The sequence below is a fragment of the Ranitomeya imitator genome, chromosome 3 (assembly GCF_032444005.1).
Source record: "Ranitomeya imitator isolate aRanImi1 chromosome 3, aRanImi1.pri, whole genome shotgun sequence".
Classification (NCBI taxonomy): domain Eukaryota; kingdom Metazoa; phylum Chordata; class Amphibia; order Anura; family Dendrobatidae; genus Ranitomeya; species Ranitomeya imitator.
This window is the reverse complement of record NC_091284.1, coordinates 164,985,242-165,001,652: the sequence shown is the minus strand read 5'-3', so window position 1 is coordinate 165,001,652 and position 16,411 is coordinate 164,985,242. Positions and strand designations below refer to the sequence as shown.

At 41.3% G+C, this 16,411-nt stretch overlaps 1 protein-coding gene across 1 annotated transcript in view; it reads left to right on the top strand.

The window, feature by feature from the left end:
* Nucleotides 1–16,411, top strand: part of ANOS1 (anosmin 1) — a 358,629-nt gene that overhangs the window by 304,456 nt on the left and 37,762 nt on the right. Inside the window, exon 10 of the mRNA XM_069761580.1 lies at nucleotides 11,475–11,563. Within this exon, the coding sequence (XP_069617681.1) occupies nucleotides 11,475–11,563 (89 nt within the window). The remainder of the gene's footprint in view (nucleotides 1–11,474; nucleotides 11,564–16,411) is intronic.

Genomic DNA, 16,411 nt, shown 5'->3' with positions numbered 1-16,411 from the left:
CTGTATAAAAGCCATTTTTTGGCTGATTGAGGCAGGTCAAGCTTCTGATACTATTGATCATCTAGGAGAAGTTTCATTTGGCCATGCAAATTCTATGCAGTGGTCACTACAGCAGAAGTATTCTATTATATGCTCACTACTATATAAATAGATGGCCTAGCATGTAATATATCAAAAAACTGATTCCAGAATGGAAGCGTCTTCTACTTAGCAAATAGCTTTCCATTGGGTCCTAATAAATGAAAACCCAAGAATGTTTCTATATTTGATCTAATTTCTCATATACACATGGTTGGATGAAAAAGGCTATGCAGTGTCAGACTATGGTATAACAGACCCACCAGTAATCAACTCCAGGACCCCACTTTTCAGCTACATGCAAATGTGATATTATCCTCAATCACAAATTTTTATAACCATGAATTGGGTAGATTGTTAACAAAATAAGACTCTGCCTTTGTCTGTACATAGTGATTCAAGTATATTGTTCCAAGTACATCTCATATAACAGGGTGGTGGTCCACTCTGGCACAGGGGCCCACCGAAGGATTCTCCTGTGTTCCTGTAGGCCAGTCCAAGCCTGGGGCTTAGTGTATTACATATATTCTTAGTAGGATTGTGAGAATTAAGCCAGGGTCACATATGCGTGTGCAATGCGAGAAACTTGTACGAATCTCTCGCATCAATACCTGGCACAGCCGCTGGCACTCGGGACCAGAGCATTCAGCTGCATAGAAATACATGTAGCTGCACACTCCGGTCCCGAGTTCCAGCGGCAGGACCGGGTATTGATGTGAGAGACTCGTGCGAGTTTCTTGCATTGCACACGCAAGTCTGACCCCGGCCTTAGGAAGAGTGTTGAAACAAGTATAAATATTGTGACTGTAATAAAGAAAAATCCTATATCTATTCTGTGGATAAAACCCCTCAAACATCAATGAGGTGAACAAAGGGGAAGTACATTTTCTTAGATAAATATTACATTGCAGGTAATGTGTACCAGAGGTTTTCCTTGTACAAAAGATCATGCAAAGCAAACATATTCATATTAACTGCAAACATTAAATACAATGGAAGAAAAAAAATCCAAAAGATGAATATTTAAAATTCCTTCCCTGTGTTACCATGTTCAAAGTGAAGAAGCGTGGCAAAAAATCCAGGGCACATCTGTATAAATAAGACTCAAAGCAGAGTTAATTGACAGAAGAGATACAAATAGCATTCTTTTACAAGTGCCTTAAGAAAAATGGGGCACAACATGATGCACACTGGCTGAATTAAGAATTGGCTACAGTGATTAGTTCTGGTCTGTAGCTAATCCATTTAGTCAGGCAGGAATGCTTGGTCCTCTACTGTTATCCTTGCACTTTCTTAAGACGAGAAGGAAGATATAGCGAGACATAGATCATAAGTTCATCTCCACACTGTACTACCATACAGTATGAGGGCAGGAGAACAAAGACCCATTGTACGGAGGAATTCCACAGCTATTCAGAGGGCTTAGCGTGTTTGTCTTTGAATAGTAATATTTTGGTTGCATTATCGTTATTGAAAGTGACTTTTTTCCCCCTTGGTTTTATACTCCAGCTCACTTCTTGTGTATCATTTATTTGACTGAATGAATAGTTCTTAATCAGGATTTTGTCTCATGAGGACACATATTGCTCCACAGTAGATGCAGCCTATAGAATTCATTAATACAAAGGAATATTGAAGGCAGTGACTATTACAAAAAGACAAGAGATATTCTGGCTATAGAGAAATACTTCAGAATTGGTGAGAAATTCAAAACCCATTAAGCAAATCTGTGAGCACCAATATAAGAATATTGCATACTTTAGGGAAGATTTTATGTTATGCTGGGGGCATTAGGAAAAGCTACTTTAAAATTACTATTAAAGGGATTGACTCGGTTGACTCATCTGATTGCAAAGCCCTAGTAAAGACAAGCAACGTCACAATTTATTTTTTATTAACTTATTTACCACTTATTCTCAAGAATGGAAGGATTTTTGTTATACAGTTTCCTGCTCATTGCCTTTAGAGTCTATCCGTGGTGGCCAGTCTCCTAGGCAAGCAGCACTTACAAGCTCTTTGCTATAGAGCTTGCAGGCACTGCTCTGAAACTAGTGTCCACCAGAGCCCTTGTGCTCTAATGATGCAGCATGGAGGAGCGCACCGTTCGAGCCCTGCTACGAAACTGTCAGTCATTAGGAGTGCACCATTCCCTGACAAGCAGCAAGCAGGAGAACAGAGCTCTTCTGAAAAAAGATGATGCAAAAACTCCTTGAACAGAATATGGGTTTGCTTTAAATGGTGCTTGTATGGGGAGAGATACTATATTAAAACAAAAGCATTGAATTACAGACATCAGATAATAAATGTGGTCTGAAGAGATGATGATTTCATCCTGAGTTAATTCAGGCCATTAGGAAGACATATTCCTAATATAACTAGAATTTGTATTATGTCAACGTAAAAGTATAATAAATTTGCAACTAGAACCTGGTTAAAAATACTATTGTATTGCTCCTATACAAACCTATGTGTTTGCATGGTTACATAATGCCATAATGCAGTAAACTAGATTAGTTATTACACTCCTAATGCCCCCTTCACTGAAGGAAGAAGAATGGGCAGACGAAGCTTTATTGCAAAGTCATACTATGCAAGTTTAGGTCTTCACATATCCGCATAAAACATGTATGTGAAAAACTGGTTTTTACCATCAGTGTGTCATCAGTATTTTTCCAGTATGGATAAAGAAAGAATTAAATTACAAAACTTCTCCTATACTTTACAATGTTATATACGGACAGAATATGGATGACATCACGCACCCGTAGACTTGTATTGGCCCTTGACATCCCTTGTGCCTGAAAAAAGGACTTGTCTCCTTATGTTTAGCACAGACACACGGTCCATGTAAATCAGAAATGTGCATAGCAGCATAGATTATGATGGGTGTGTTTGGTGTCCGTGAAAAAAAATGGATACCACACGTGCTAGAGACACGGATGTGTGAAGGAGGCCTAATAGGCCCACATTCACACGTTCAGTATTTGGTCAGTATTTTACCTCAGTATTTGTAAGCCAAAACCAGGAGTGGAACAATCAGAGGAAAAGTATAATAGAAACACGTCACCACTTCTGGATTTATCACCCTCTCCTGGTTTTGGCTTGCAAATACTGAGGTAAAATACCGACCAAATACTGCTAGTGTGATCGTGGCCTAGGTTGCCGTTTGTGATGACAAGAACATATACAGCAGGCAGGCATATGAATTGTAGACATGAAATTGCAGAGAATTGCTAATAAATGTGTTGCTTTGTTAATTGATATGTAGTGATTTAATAGAAATCAATACTATTTATTCAAAAAATATTTTAAAAGATTGATTGTGTCATGGTTGCATATGTTATAGGACATGCGCAACATTCCCAGTCCATAGGACATTATTGTAAAAAAAAAAAAATCTTTCATCTTGCATGTTAAGCAAAATCAGGAGTAGCAGGGGATGAATGAAATGCCATACAGTGCATACTTGATACATTCACTGTATAATTAAAAACACACATCTTCATGCACATGAGAACCCGCAATGTTGCTGTAATTTGAAAAATGGGTTTGTGGTTGTGCATAGTCATGAGCAAGCCTCCGAACAGAAATGACTATATAAGTCATATGGTTTGAGAATTATCTAGCGACTAGCACAGGAACCTGCATTGTGGTATCTGCTGAATCTCCATGTGGATCACACATTCTTCACAGACATATCAATTTCAGTTACTCTCTGACTCTACACAGGCAGGGAACATTTACAGAACTACGGTCTGCAGACTGTGTCACCCATCACAACACTTTGGCCTGCACTCCTCTACTTAATGGATAGATGTTTTTTAATCTGATTTCAAGATGTCTGAAAAAAAAAAAAGCAACACAAATTTAAAGATTTTATTGAAAAAAAAATGTCATTGGCATTAGGGGGCAGAAATAAAGAGTGGAAGTGAAGTGCTGAGATCTTTTCAAAAGTTTAGATATTTCTCTTATTAGAAATCCAGAAGGATTTTCCTGGTAGAAACATATCTGAGAGGACATAATAGGTCAGTGAGAGCTGATATATTTACATGTTCTTCATTTTACATTTTCACTTGCCAATCAGAGCTCTTAGAGATACTTGGTGATTAGAACAAAGATCAAAATATGTTCAAAATAAGATCAAAAAATGTTGGTATCATAAGATTTTCTAGTTTCAAAGGGTGACACCACTGAAACCTCCACCAGTCTCATGGACTATTGACGGTAGTGTGTGCATGACCACCACTGCATTCACCACCGGTCCACCCTGAATACATCCCCACATCAATTATCGATAAGTAATGTGTGTGTGGTGTGTACTGCCTAGTGCCATTGCAGGCACTAGTCTAGTCTCTCTCCTGCATCACGGGTCTGCAGTTCTGACCTGACGGCTCACACAGCCTCTTCTGTGTAGGCCAGAGGTCACTTTCTCAATGTAAGTCTATGAAATTTAGAGCCAGGCTCTCATAGACTAACATTAAAGGGAAACTGTCACCAGGTTTTTGAGAGCAGCATAATGTAGAGACAGAGACTCTGATTCCATTGATGTGTTACTTACTAGGCTGCCTACTGTTATTTTGATAAAATTGTTGTTTTATCAGCAGGAGATTATCACTAGAGGACTAGAAAACCTAATGTTAGGTAGTCCTCCATATTTATGTGCCCTGTATAACCCTGCCACCACCACTAATTATCAGCTTTCTACCTGTGCCCAGTGCACACAGAGAGCTTCTTATCAATGGTGTGGGCAGGGTTATACAGTGCTCAACATTCAGAGAACTGATAGATCTGCAGCAGAAGTTGTATAACATTTTATAAAATCTATAGCACTCAATCAGAGATACTGATCTGGGTCTCTGCCGCCCTCCATGCTTTACACTCTGATAGGGTACAAAAACCTGGTGACAGATTCCCTTCATAATGAACGGTCATCAATATGAGTCAGCAAGTTCGAGCTGTGGTCACATGGTGCAGGATTGGGCCAGTGCAGCACTGGAAATGGCAGAAGACTGCTACCTGTAATTATTTCAATGGACCTCCATAGTGGTGGCAGTGAAGGGAAACAGAGAACTTGTCACAGGGCTTTCACAGATTGCTACAGCTAATGCCAGTAATTCCTTGTGTGCACAAGCCCAATAGGACCTATAATCCCAGACTGATCAATATTTATGTCATTGGATATAATTCACATTCTGAAGAATAGTTTGTTGCCTTTATTTCAACTTTCTCTAAAAAAAATGTGAACATTGTTATCAGCTAAAAGTGAATATTTTAGGAATGAAACACTGAAACTTGGAAACAACCCAACAATGATAAGACGATGAAAGATTGTAGGATGCGATGTTACCTGAACCATATAAGATGCATGGTGATGTCTATACAGGTGATTAAAATGATGATAACACATTCCTAGGAATTTGCAAACATACTTGGATTTCAGAATGATCCTTAGAATAATTTTTAAAGGGAACCTGTCAGGTCCATTATGTACCTTTCTGTGTCACCAATATGTCACTCAGATCCTAAATTAATTAGAAATGGCTGGAATGTATTATGCAATAAAATAAGGCTACTCACCTGCTCCAACCCGGTGGATCCAGGTGCTCGGGTGGTCTGTGGTGGGAAAGGAAGCAATGATGTCCATTCTTTCATCATCTAGCCACTGAGATCTATGTTTGACTATAGTGGACAGTTGACTGGAACAGGACATCAGACAATGTGCCTTTGATCACATCCCTCTGATGACAGATTTAGTTCTGTGCACAGTTCAGGTTCAGATGAGTGAATTTTGGTTAATGGGCTGTTAGTGTCGGAATAGGACTACATGCGGCCATCACAGTAACCAATATTAGTTAAAGTGCAAGTGCACAAAAGAGATTTCCCAGCTTGAGCTTAGAATACTGCATACAATGTTGTATACCCTCTCCTAGTGTTTCATCACCCATCCCCTGCAGACTGTGAGCCCTCGCGGGCAGGGTCCTCCCTCATGTACCCGTGTGCCTTGTTATCTGCTCATGTTTAATGTATTTGTCTATATTTGCCTCGTATTCACATGTAAAGCGCCATGGAATAAATGGCGCTATAAAAATGTATAATAATAAAATGTATAATAATAAATATACGAAGGTGTATAAGAAGGGCATAACTGAACTAGAATGGGTGCAGAGAAGTGTGACTAAGGTTTACAAGGGGAATTGGTGAACTCCAACACCCAGACAGGTTATCAGACATCGGATTATGCAATTGAGAAAGGATTTGTTTTATCCGCCACAGGGCATTAAAGTCCTCTTTTTTATATCTTCTTGAGCTGTTTCCCTTTTTGTTCACTATGTGTATATATATATATATATATATATATATATATATATATATATATATATATATATATTTGCATCTTATTTAATTGCTCCATGTAGTACAGTATGTAGTACAGTATGTATGACAGTCACCAAGTAAGAATTTGGAGTAGACGTTCTGAGATGAATGCTGATAGCTAATGGTCCATGTCTGGGTAGAAGGAGTGTTATAGAATGCAGTGATTAACCTCTGATCTTTGCCAAAGCTAACTTATTGAGGAACTGTAATCCTGGATAATGTGCATCATATAATCCTGAAATCATATGTCTTATGTACTTTTATTCACAATATGTGTTTTATCTGTTAGAATAATATAAGAAAAAGTGCACAGGTAGACGTATTCGAGAGGCCACCCATCCGGCGTCAGCTACCCTGCGCTGCCCTCTTAACCATCTGCAAAATCACGCTGTCAGGACTATCTCATCAGACAAAACTGAGGATCCTTAAGTCCTTTATATGTTCACATATGGAATCAACCTGTGAATGCTTCAAAGCTGTATTAAATTACTAACAATTTTTATCAATCTCTCTATATATTCATGATTGATTTACATTCAGGATTAATTTAAATCAAATTACAAAGTCGTTGATGAATATTTAATATCACATGACAATGAAATATAGAGCTCGGCAGTACATTTTCTGCCTTTGTGCACTTCTTTTTAACCAGGCAGGAATGTGATGAAAGCTTGTGCTTGACCTCACCATGTCTGGAGCATTTTAGTTTTTATTGAAAATCACATTCAAAAGTGGCAGGTCACATGAAATGCTGTAATGTATCCTCCTCCTAGGTCTCATTTATGTGACCAAATGGCACATCCTACAGAGACAAAAAAGGCTTGCTATACACTTTCTGTATATTGCATCCACAACAAGCTCTTGATTATACTGTATTTTGACCTTACATACTTCTATAGCTGCCATATTACTCTCTTTTGTGCATCACAATAACTGTGCAAATAATAGAAGAACCCCTCAAAGGGTGAAATTCCACTGTTATACTGATGTTTAGGAAGATTATTCTATTGTTAGGGATCAAAATTTGCAATCCCACCATGACCTGTTGTTATTGATTGCAGTCATCCAGATGATGAAATGTACTAGGGCACCAAAGAGCACATATGATCTATCACTAAATATTGTCAGATGAGTAATGAGGACTGGGGACACCTGGTTTGCCAGGAAGTTAAAGGGTCATAGGTCTTAGATTCCTGATTTTTGTGATGTTTTGACGCATGTTTGCTCTGTGATTTCAGTATGTTTTAGAGTTTGCCTTTTTTGTTTAGAGATATTAAAAAAAAACATGGGAAAGCTGCATTCACTAAATTTCACAGTAGTATTATTAGTATTACTAATGGAAATTGTCTGTGTCATAGAGCAGTAAATTCTCTGTAAATTAATGAGAGTCTGCCACCCCCAAAACACAAATTAAGCTAAAAAAAAATGGACATAGCCTATATTAAAAGCTACATTTAGTTCAGTAATTGTTGCCTTTATAGGTCATAAGAAGTCATTTCATTATGCATCCTGGGCATAGACAAGTGCACAGTGCCCTGTACCGCCACCTGAATTAGCATGCCTCCCTGTATTTTGATTGGCAGTGCTCTCTAGCCCAGTACAAGCACAACCTGAACAGAAATGTCCAGCATGCGTGCACACACTGACAGCACAAAAGCCAAGTGTACAGTATCTACACAGACCTCTCTGCTTCTGCTGCAGTCACTACTCTGCTGGTTAAATCACTGTAGCGAGTAGTCACAGCAAAAAATGCACTGTCAGTGTGTGTACAAACACTTGAGGTTTCTGTTCAGTCACTGAGCACTTGGCCATGTCAAGGATGCGCTGAGTGCATGAGCCCGAATTTTGCATATTAAATAAATGGCGTTTTCTGGACAGTAGAGTCATAAGGTACCTTCACACTTAGCGACGCTGCAGCGATACCGACAATGATGTCGATCGCTGCAGCGTCGCTGCTTGGTCGCTGGAGAGCTGTCACACAGACAGCTCTCCAGTGACCAACGATCCCGAGGTCCCCGGTAACCAGGGTAAACATCAGGTTGCTAAGCGCAGGGCCGCACTTAGTAACCCGATGTTTACCCTGGTTACCATCGTAAAAGTAAAAAAAACAAACACTACATACTTACTTACCGCTGTCTGTCCCCGGTGCTCTGCTTCCCGCACTGACTGTGAGCACAGCGGCCGGAAAGCAGAGCGGTGACGTCACCGCTCTGCTTTCCGGCTGACCGGCGCTGACACAGGATGCAGGAGGAGTGCAGAGAAGCACAGCGCCGGGGACAGACAGCTGAAGGTAAGTATGTAGTGTTTGTTTTTTTTACTTTTACGCTGGTAACCAGGGTAAACATCGGGTTACTAAGCGCGGCCCTGCGCTTAGTAACCCGATGTTTACCCTGGTTACCAGTGAAGACATCGCTGAATCGGTGTCACACACGCCGATTCAGCGATGTCTGCAGGGAGTCCAGTGACAAAAGAAAGTTCTGGCCTTCTAGCTCCGACCAACGACATCACAGCAGGATCCTGATCGCTGCTGCGTGTCAAACACAACGATATCGCTATCCAGGACACTGCAACGTCACGGATCGCTATCGTTATCGTTGTGAAGTTGTTTAGTGTGAAGATACCTATAGTTACTACACTGAAGGTATGATTTTTAGAGTGTCTACTTTCCCAAGAAGGTCATGTGCCTAATTTAATTTGTGTTTTGTGGCTGACACTCTCTCTTTAAAACTGTCATGTCTAATTAGTCAGCATATTCAGAGAAACTTTTTAAAGTGAAATAATAAGTAACAGTGTATCCAAAACCTAAAGGTACCGTCACACTTAGCGACGCTGCAGCGATACCGACAACGATCCGGATCGCTGCAGCGTCGCTGTTTGGTCGCTGGAGAGCTGTCACACAGACCGCTCTCCAGCGACCAACGATGTCGGTAACCAGGGTAAACATCAGGTAACTAAGCGCAGGGCCGCGCTTTGTAACCCGATGTTTACCCTACAGCCGTCTGTCCTCCAGCGCTGTGCTCTGCACTCCTCCTGTACTGACTGTGAGCACAGCGGCCGGAAAGCAGAGCGGTGACGTCACCGCTCTGCTTTCCGGCTGACCGACGCTCACAGCCAGTACAGGAGGAGTGCAGAGCACAGCGCTGGAGGACAGACGGCTGTAGGTAAGTATGTAGTGTTTGTTTTTTTTTACTTTTAGGATGGTAACCAGGGTAAACATCGGGTTACTAATTGCGGCCCTGCGCTTAGTTACCCGATGTTTACCCTGGTTACCAGTGAAGACATCGCTGAATCGGTGTCACACACGCCAATTCAGCGATGTCTACGGGGAGTCCAGCGACCAAATAAAGTTCTGGACTTTCTTCCCCGACCAGCGACAGCACAGCAGGGGCCTGATCGCTGCTGTGTGTCAAACTAAACGATATCGCTAGCGAGGACGCTGCAACGTCACGGATCGCTAGCGATATCGTCTAGTGTGACGGTACCTTAAGTAATAAATGCCTGATTGATGTGAGTCTGAAAACTTCACACGAATGGGTCCTCAAAGTCCCCTGTGTGAAGGAAACATCAATGGGGATGAATTACCGCCATGCTACACATTGAAATGTGCAGTAATCGGCTATCTTCAGCAGTCCCATAAACAATCTGCCCCACAGGCAAAAAGTAACATGAAGTTTATCCATTTGCACTGTCATTCCATTCTACAGGGAATTTGGGAATCTGGACCTAGTTGTCATGATCAATGATGGTCCCATCACTCAGAACTTCCATTGACCAGACATTTATCAGTTGTTCTATGGGTAGATTTAACTAACAATAAGCATTTATTTATACATGATTTCTGTATAATATTTAATTGAAAGAGCAGCAGTTTCATTGCTTGCAATGGAAATTTTAGTTTTTTTTGCTTAATATCATACTCTAAAACCGAAAAGTTATGCCAGAGCATATGTTGGCATAAGTGAAATGCATAAGTGTGCATTCACACTGTGGCCATATATCAAACAGAAACTAAGAAAAAAACAAAATGAGCTAATACCCTGTAATAAATAAATAGTAATAATAATGTAAATACCATAAAGTCCAAAGTTAATACTGGTTTGATCAAAAAAGCAAAAAAGCCACACAACTGCGACAAGGTGTACCCCAATCGGGCCGATACCTAACTCTTGTAGTTCACCTGACTGTCAGCAGACGAAAAAATAAATAAAGGCAGAGCAGTCACTTGCCCATGGAAGGCTATATAAACAAAATGAGCTGCCCAAAAAGAAGGAGCCACCTATTTGTTTGTACAAAATACAAAAACTAAGCCAAAACCAAAAAATTGAGCAAGAGCATATGTTGGTATATGCGCAATGCTACACATCCACACTATAGCCATTTAACAAAAAAAAGAACCCAAGATAAAAATAAGATGAACAAAAATCCCTTAGTAAGTAAATAAATAGTAATAGTACATGTAAATAACAGAGTAATTAGTTATCATTGTTTTGATCAAAAAAGCGTAAAAACCATACCATCATGACAAGGTGTACCCCAATCGGGACAGTACCTAACTCTTGTATTTCACCTCACTATGGGTCAGCAGACATAAGTCAGTTGGTATGGGGTCCTCCTCCTTTTTCCTTATCTATTTTCACGTCTGCTGACACACAGTGAGATGAACTACAAGAGTTAGGTACTGTTCCGATTGGGTACACCGTGTTGAGGTGGGATGGCTTTTATGCTTTTCTGATCAAAAAAATGTTAACTAAGTACCCTATGGTACTTACATGTACTGTTATTATTTATTTACTTACTACAGGGTATTTGCTGATTTTGTTTTTTTAATCTTAGGTTCTTTTGGTATCATACTCTGCAAAGAAAGCATTTACAATGAGATTAACACTCTGAAATTGCACATTAGAATGAAAACAACCTAAATAATTTTCTCAAGATTTTTAAATCTGCTAAATGATTTTCTATATGTCATAAATCAATATATGGTACTTACTATGCTAATTATTTTCTCTTGTTTGATTCAGATCCTCTCTTGGGACTTTACCATGTACAATGGATTCCTGAATCATGTGCACACAATGATACCAAAGGACCCGAGAAAGCTGTAACTCAAGTAAGTTTTGATTAAGGACATTTTAGCCATAATATAGACTGTCAAAAAGAGGAGTTAATGTAAGTGATTCAGCTTCAGAAAATTACTGTGTTTTCTGTTTAAGATCATGCCTGGTTATATACCCTTTTCTAATATGTAGAGTCAAGAGGTCTTGGAAATTCAGTCATGGCTATGGTGATTGGATTAATGCAACCACTATGAATATAGGGAATTATGATGGACTCATGACTCAAGACCCATTCGAAACCAGCTACAAGGAAATCATTCTTACAACACTGAAACAAGTGAATTGCTCATAATTCAGTTCCCTTATATCTTGCAAAGTGACCAAAACTTCAATGTAATGCTAATTCAGAAAGGCTCACATTGTGCATAGAAGGTGATTGCACTGAATTAGTTGTATGACTGCCACTGAATTATTTGCTATTGTCAGGTGACAACATTAGCAAGCATGAAACTCGTGGATATGACTAGCACTCCCTTATTTATACAGTATTTTGTAGAGGCGTTGTTGGTATATCCTAAGCTAGCCTTTTATGCTGGATCTAATAGCCTGCTTGTTTTGCTTGGGTGAACATTCACATTCATTCTGCACTACACCAGCTATGATCACGTCATGGGAATTCTGCTTTCTGTTAGAAGTAAGACGCTTTGATGCGAAGCAGCCCAGGTAATTCATAATATAGTGCCAAAGATGACGACCTTTTCCGAACCTTTGAGTAGCCACCCACAATGTCAACAGGTCTGCTCTGTTTATTGTGCAGTATCATGGTTAGAAATATTCATGTAAAATAAATACAAGTTGCAGTCAACCTGCTGGAACTGGGCTGGGCTCAAAAATTAAATGAAATGGCTGCCCACATTTGTAAGAAAAGAAAGCTGTGCACTTAACATTGGACTTTGTTTTATATCAGTCAAATTCATAAGACCTTAGCTTATTTTAAGAAGAATCTTGGATTGAGAAAGTGTCCATACTACCCTAAAAACATTATATTTCTCAAGGTGGATGCAATAATATTACATGGCAATATAAGGACTCCAGCATCTCCCTTATTGGCACTATTACCAAGTCTATCACCTCTTTTTTAACACAACCATGGGTTGAAGACTGCAACTCGGGAGTCTAACAAAAGCCTCCTTGTCTGATGTGTACATGAGTATACTAGGTCGTATCCATAGTAGGCCCTAAAAATTTGTCTGCATGTGTAACACTGATAGTCATATTACATTGCAATGGAAAAGTATGGAAAAAAAATAAAATATGCTTTCTTCCATTACAAAGGGCTCTTACTAGCAAATTATATATATATATATATATATATATATATATATATATATATATATATATATATATATATATATATATAGACACAGGTAACGTTGTCTCTTAAATCTCTCACTGGTTTATTATGGGTGCTCTATAAGCTAGTGCAGAGTTAGTAAAAAATAAACACGGCCTGGCCCAAGGAGAAAACAAAACATAACATACAGCACAGTGTTGTTGCGGGGATCCTCCCGTTCAGGAAAAAAAAAACATACAGTAAGTCTGCAAGGACAGGGTCCTCTCCCCTCTGCACCCGTCTGTCATTGTAAATTTGTTTACTGTAAACGTTGTCTAAGTAAAGGTACTGTCACACTAGACGATATCGCTAGCGATCCGTGACGTTGCAGCGTCCTCGCTAGCGATATCGTCCAGTGTGACAGGCAGCAGCGATCAGGCCCCTGCTGGGAGATCGCTGGTCGGGGAAGAAAGTCCAGAACTTTATTTCGTCGCTGGACTCCCCGTAGACATCGTGTGACACCGATTCAGCGATGTCTTTGCTGGTAACCAGGGTAAACATCGGGTAACTAAGCGCAGGGCCGCTGGTTACCATCCTAAAAGTAAAAAAACAAACACTACATACTTACCTACCGCTCTCTGTCCTCCAGCGCTGTGCTCTGCACTCCTCCTGCTCTGGCTGTGAGCGTCGGTCAGCCGGAAAGCAGAGCGGTGACGTCACCGCTCTGCTTTCTGGCTGCCCGGCGCTCACAGCCAGACCAGAGAAGCAGAGCGCCGAGGACAGACAGTGGAAGGTAAGTATGTAGCGTTTGTTTTTTTACTTTTTAGGATGGTAACCAGGGTAAACATCGGGTTACTAAGCGCGGCACTGCGCTTAGCTACCCGATGTTTACCCTGGTTACCGGGGACCTCGGGATCGTTGGTCGCTGGAGAGCTGTCTGTGTGACAGCTCTCCAGCGACCAAACAGCGACGCTGCAGCGATCCGGATCATTGTCGGTATCGCTGCAGCGTCGCTATGTGTGACGGTACCTTAACCCCTTTTCTCATGTACAGCACCATGGAATTAATGGCGCTATATAAATAAATAATAATAATAATACAATGGTTCAGCTTTCCTAATGAGGACACATAGCACTGGACTTTCACTGTCCAGGTCTACCAAACACTGAATGCCTCATAAGGCCAACTATTTATATCCTAAACCACACCCTGGGGTAGAGATATTGTGGACAGCCTCCCACCCACACGTTAGCTGTGCACAAAAAACAACTCAGCCCTTTAACATGGCTGAGTAACCACACCTCTCAGCAATTAGTGGGCCGGAGCAAAACTTTTAGGCTATGTTCACACCTTGCGGCGTCCCTCTGCGGGTTTTCCCGCAGCGGATTTGATAAATCTGCAGGGCAAAACAACTGCGGTTCTCCCTGCAGATTTATCGCGGTTTGTTCCGCGTTTTCCGCTGTGGGTTTCCGCCTATACTATTGATGCTGCATATGCAGCAATATGCAGCATCAATAGTAATGTTAAAAATAATAAAAATTGGTTATACTCACCCTCTGACGTCCCGATCCCTCGGCGCTGCACCCGGCGGTCCGGTTCCAGAGATGCTGTGCGAGAAGGACCCTTCGTGACGTCACGGTCATGTGACCGCGACGTCACCGCAGGTCCTGGTCGCACAGCAACTCTGACCGGACAGCCGCGTGCAGCGCCCAGGAGCTCCGGACATCAGAGGGTGAGTATAACCAGATTTTTTATTTTTTAACCCCAAATATGGTTCCCAGGGCCTGGAGGAGAGTCTCCTCTCCTCCAACCCGGGTACCACCCACACATTATCCGCTTACTTCCCGCAACATGGGCACAGCCCCATGCGGGAAGTAAGCGGTTCAATGTATTCCTATGGGTGCAGAATCGCAGCGATTCTGCACAAAGAAGTGACATGCTGCGGGTTGTAAACCGCTGCGTTCCCGCGCGGTTTTTCCCGCAGCATGTGCACAGCGGTTTGCGGTTTCCATAGGGTTTACATGTTACTGTAAACGCTATGGAAACTGCTGCGGACCCGCAGCATCAAAATCGCGGCGGTTCCGCGGTAAAAACCGCTAAGTGTGAATATAGCCTTAGGTTTCAAATCACTGAAGCTAATAGCCTCAAGGAAACATGTCTCCCCTCCAGTACTTTGCCAGTGGCTTTGTCACTATATACAGTGGGGCAAAAAAGTATTTAGTCAGTCAGCAATAGTGCAAGTTCCACCACTTAAAAAGATGAGAGGCGTCTGTAATTTACATCATAGGTGGACCTCAACTATGGGAGACAAACTGAGAAAAAAAAATCCAGAAAATCACATTGTCTGTTTTTTTAACATTTTATTTGCATATTATGGTGGAAAATAAGTATTTGGTCAGAAACAAAATTTCATCTCAATACTTTGTAATATATCCTTTGTTGGCAATGACAGAGGTCAAACGTTTTCTGTAAGTCTTCACAAGGTTGCCACACACTGTTGTTGGTATGTTGGCCCATTCCTCCATGCAGATCTCCTCTAGAGCAGTGATGTTATTGGCTTTTCGCTTGGCTACACGGACTTTCAACTCCCTCCAAAGGTTTTCTATAGGGTTGAGATCTGGAGACTGGCTAGGCCACTCCAGGACCTTGAAGTGCTTCTTAGGAAGCCACTCCTTCGTTGCACTGGCGGTGTGCTTTGGATCATTGTCATGTTGAAAGACCCAGCCACGTTTCATCTTCAATGCCCTTGCTGATGGAAGGAGGTGTGCACTCAAAATCTCACGATACATGGCCCCATTAATTCTTTCATGTACCCGGATCAGTCGTCCTGGCCCCTTTGCAGAGAAACAGCCCCAAAGCATGATGTTTTCACCACCATGCTTTACAGTAGGTATGGTGTTTGATGGATGCAACTCAGTATTCTTTTTCCTCCAAACACGACAAGTTGTGTTTCTACCAAACAGTTCCAGTTTGGTTTCATCAGACCATAGGACATTCTCCCAAAACTCCTCTGGATCATCTAAATGCTCTCTAGTAAACTTCAGACGGGCCCGGACATGTACTGGCTTAAGCAGTGGGACACGTCTGGCACTGCAGGATCTGAGTCCATGGTGGCGTAGTGTGTTACTTATGGTAGGCCTTGTTACATTGGTCCCAGCTCTCTGCAGTTCATTCACTAGGTCCCCCCGCGTGGTTCTGGGATTTTTGCTCACCGTTCTTGTGATCGTTCTGACCCCACGGGGTGGGATTTTGCGTGGAACCCCAGATTGAGGGAGATTATCAGTGGTCTTGTATGTCTTCCATTTTCTAATTATTGCTCCCACTGTTGATTTCTTCACTCCAAGCTGGTTGGCTATTGCAGATTCAGTCTTCCCAGCCTGGTGCAGGGCTACAATTTTGTTTCTGGTGTCCTTTGACAGCTCTTTGGTCTTCACCATAGTGGAGTTTGGAGTCAGACTGTTTGAGGGTGTGCACAGGTGTCTTTTTATACTGATAACAAGTTTAAACAGGTGCCATTACTACAGGTAATGAGTGGAGGAAAGAGGAGACTCTTGAAGAAGAAGTTACA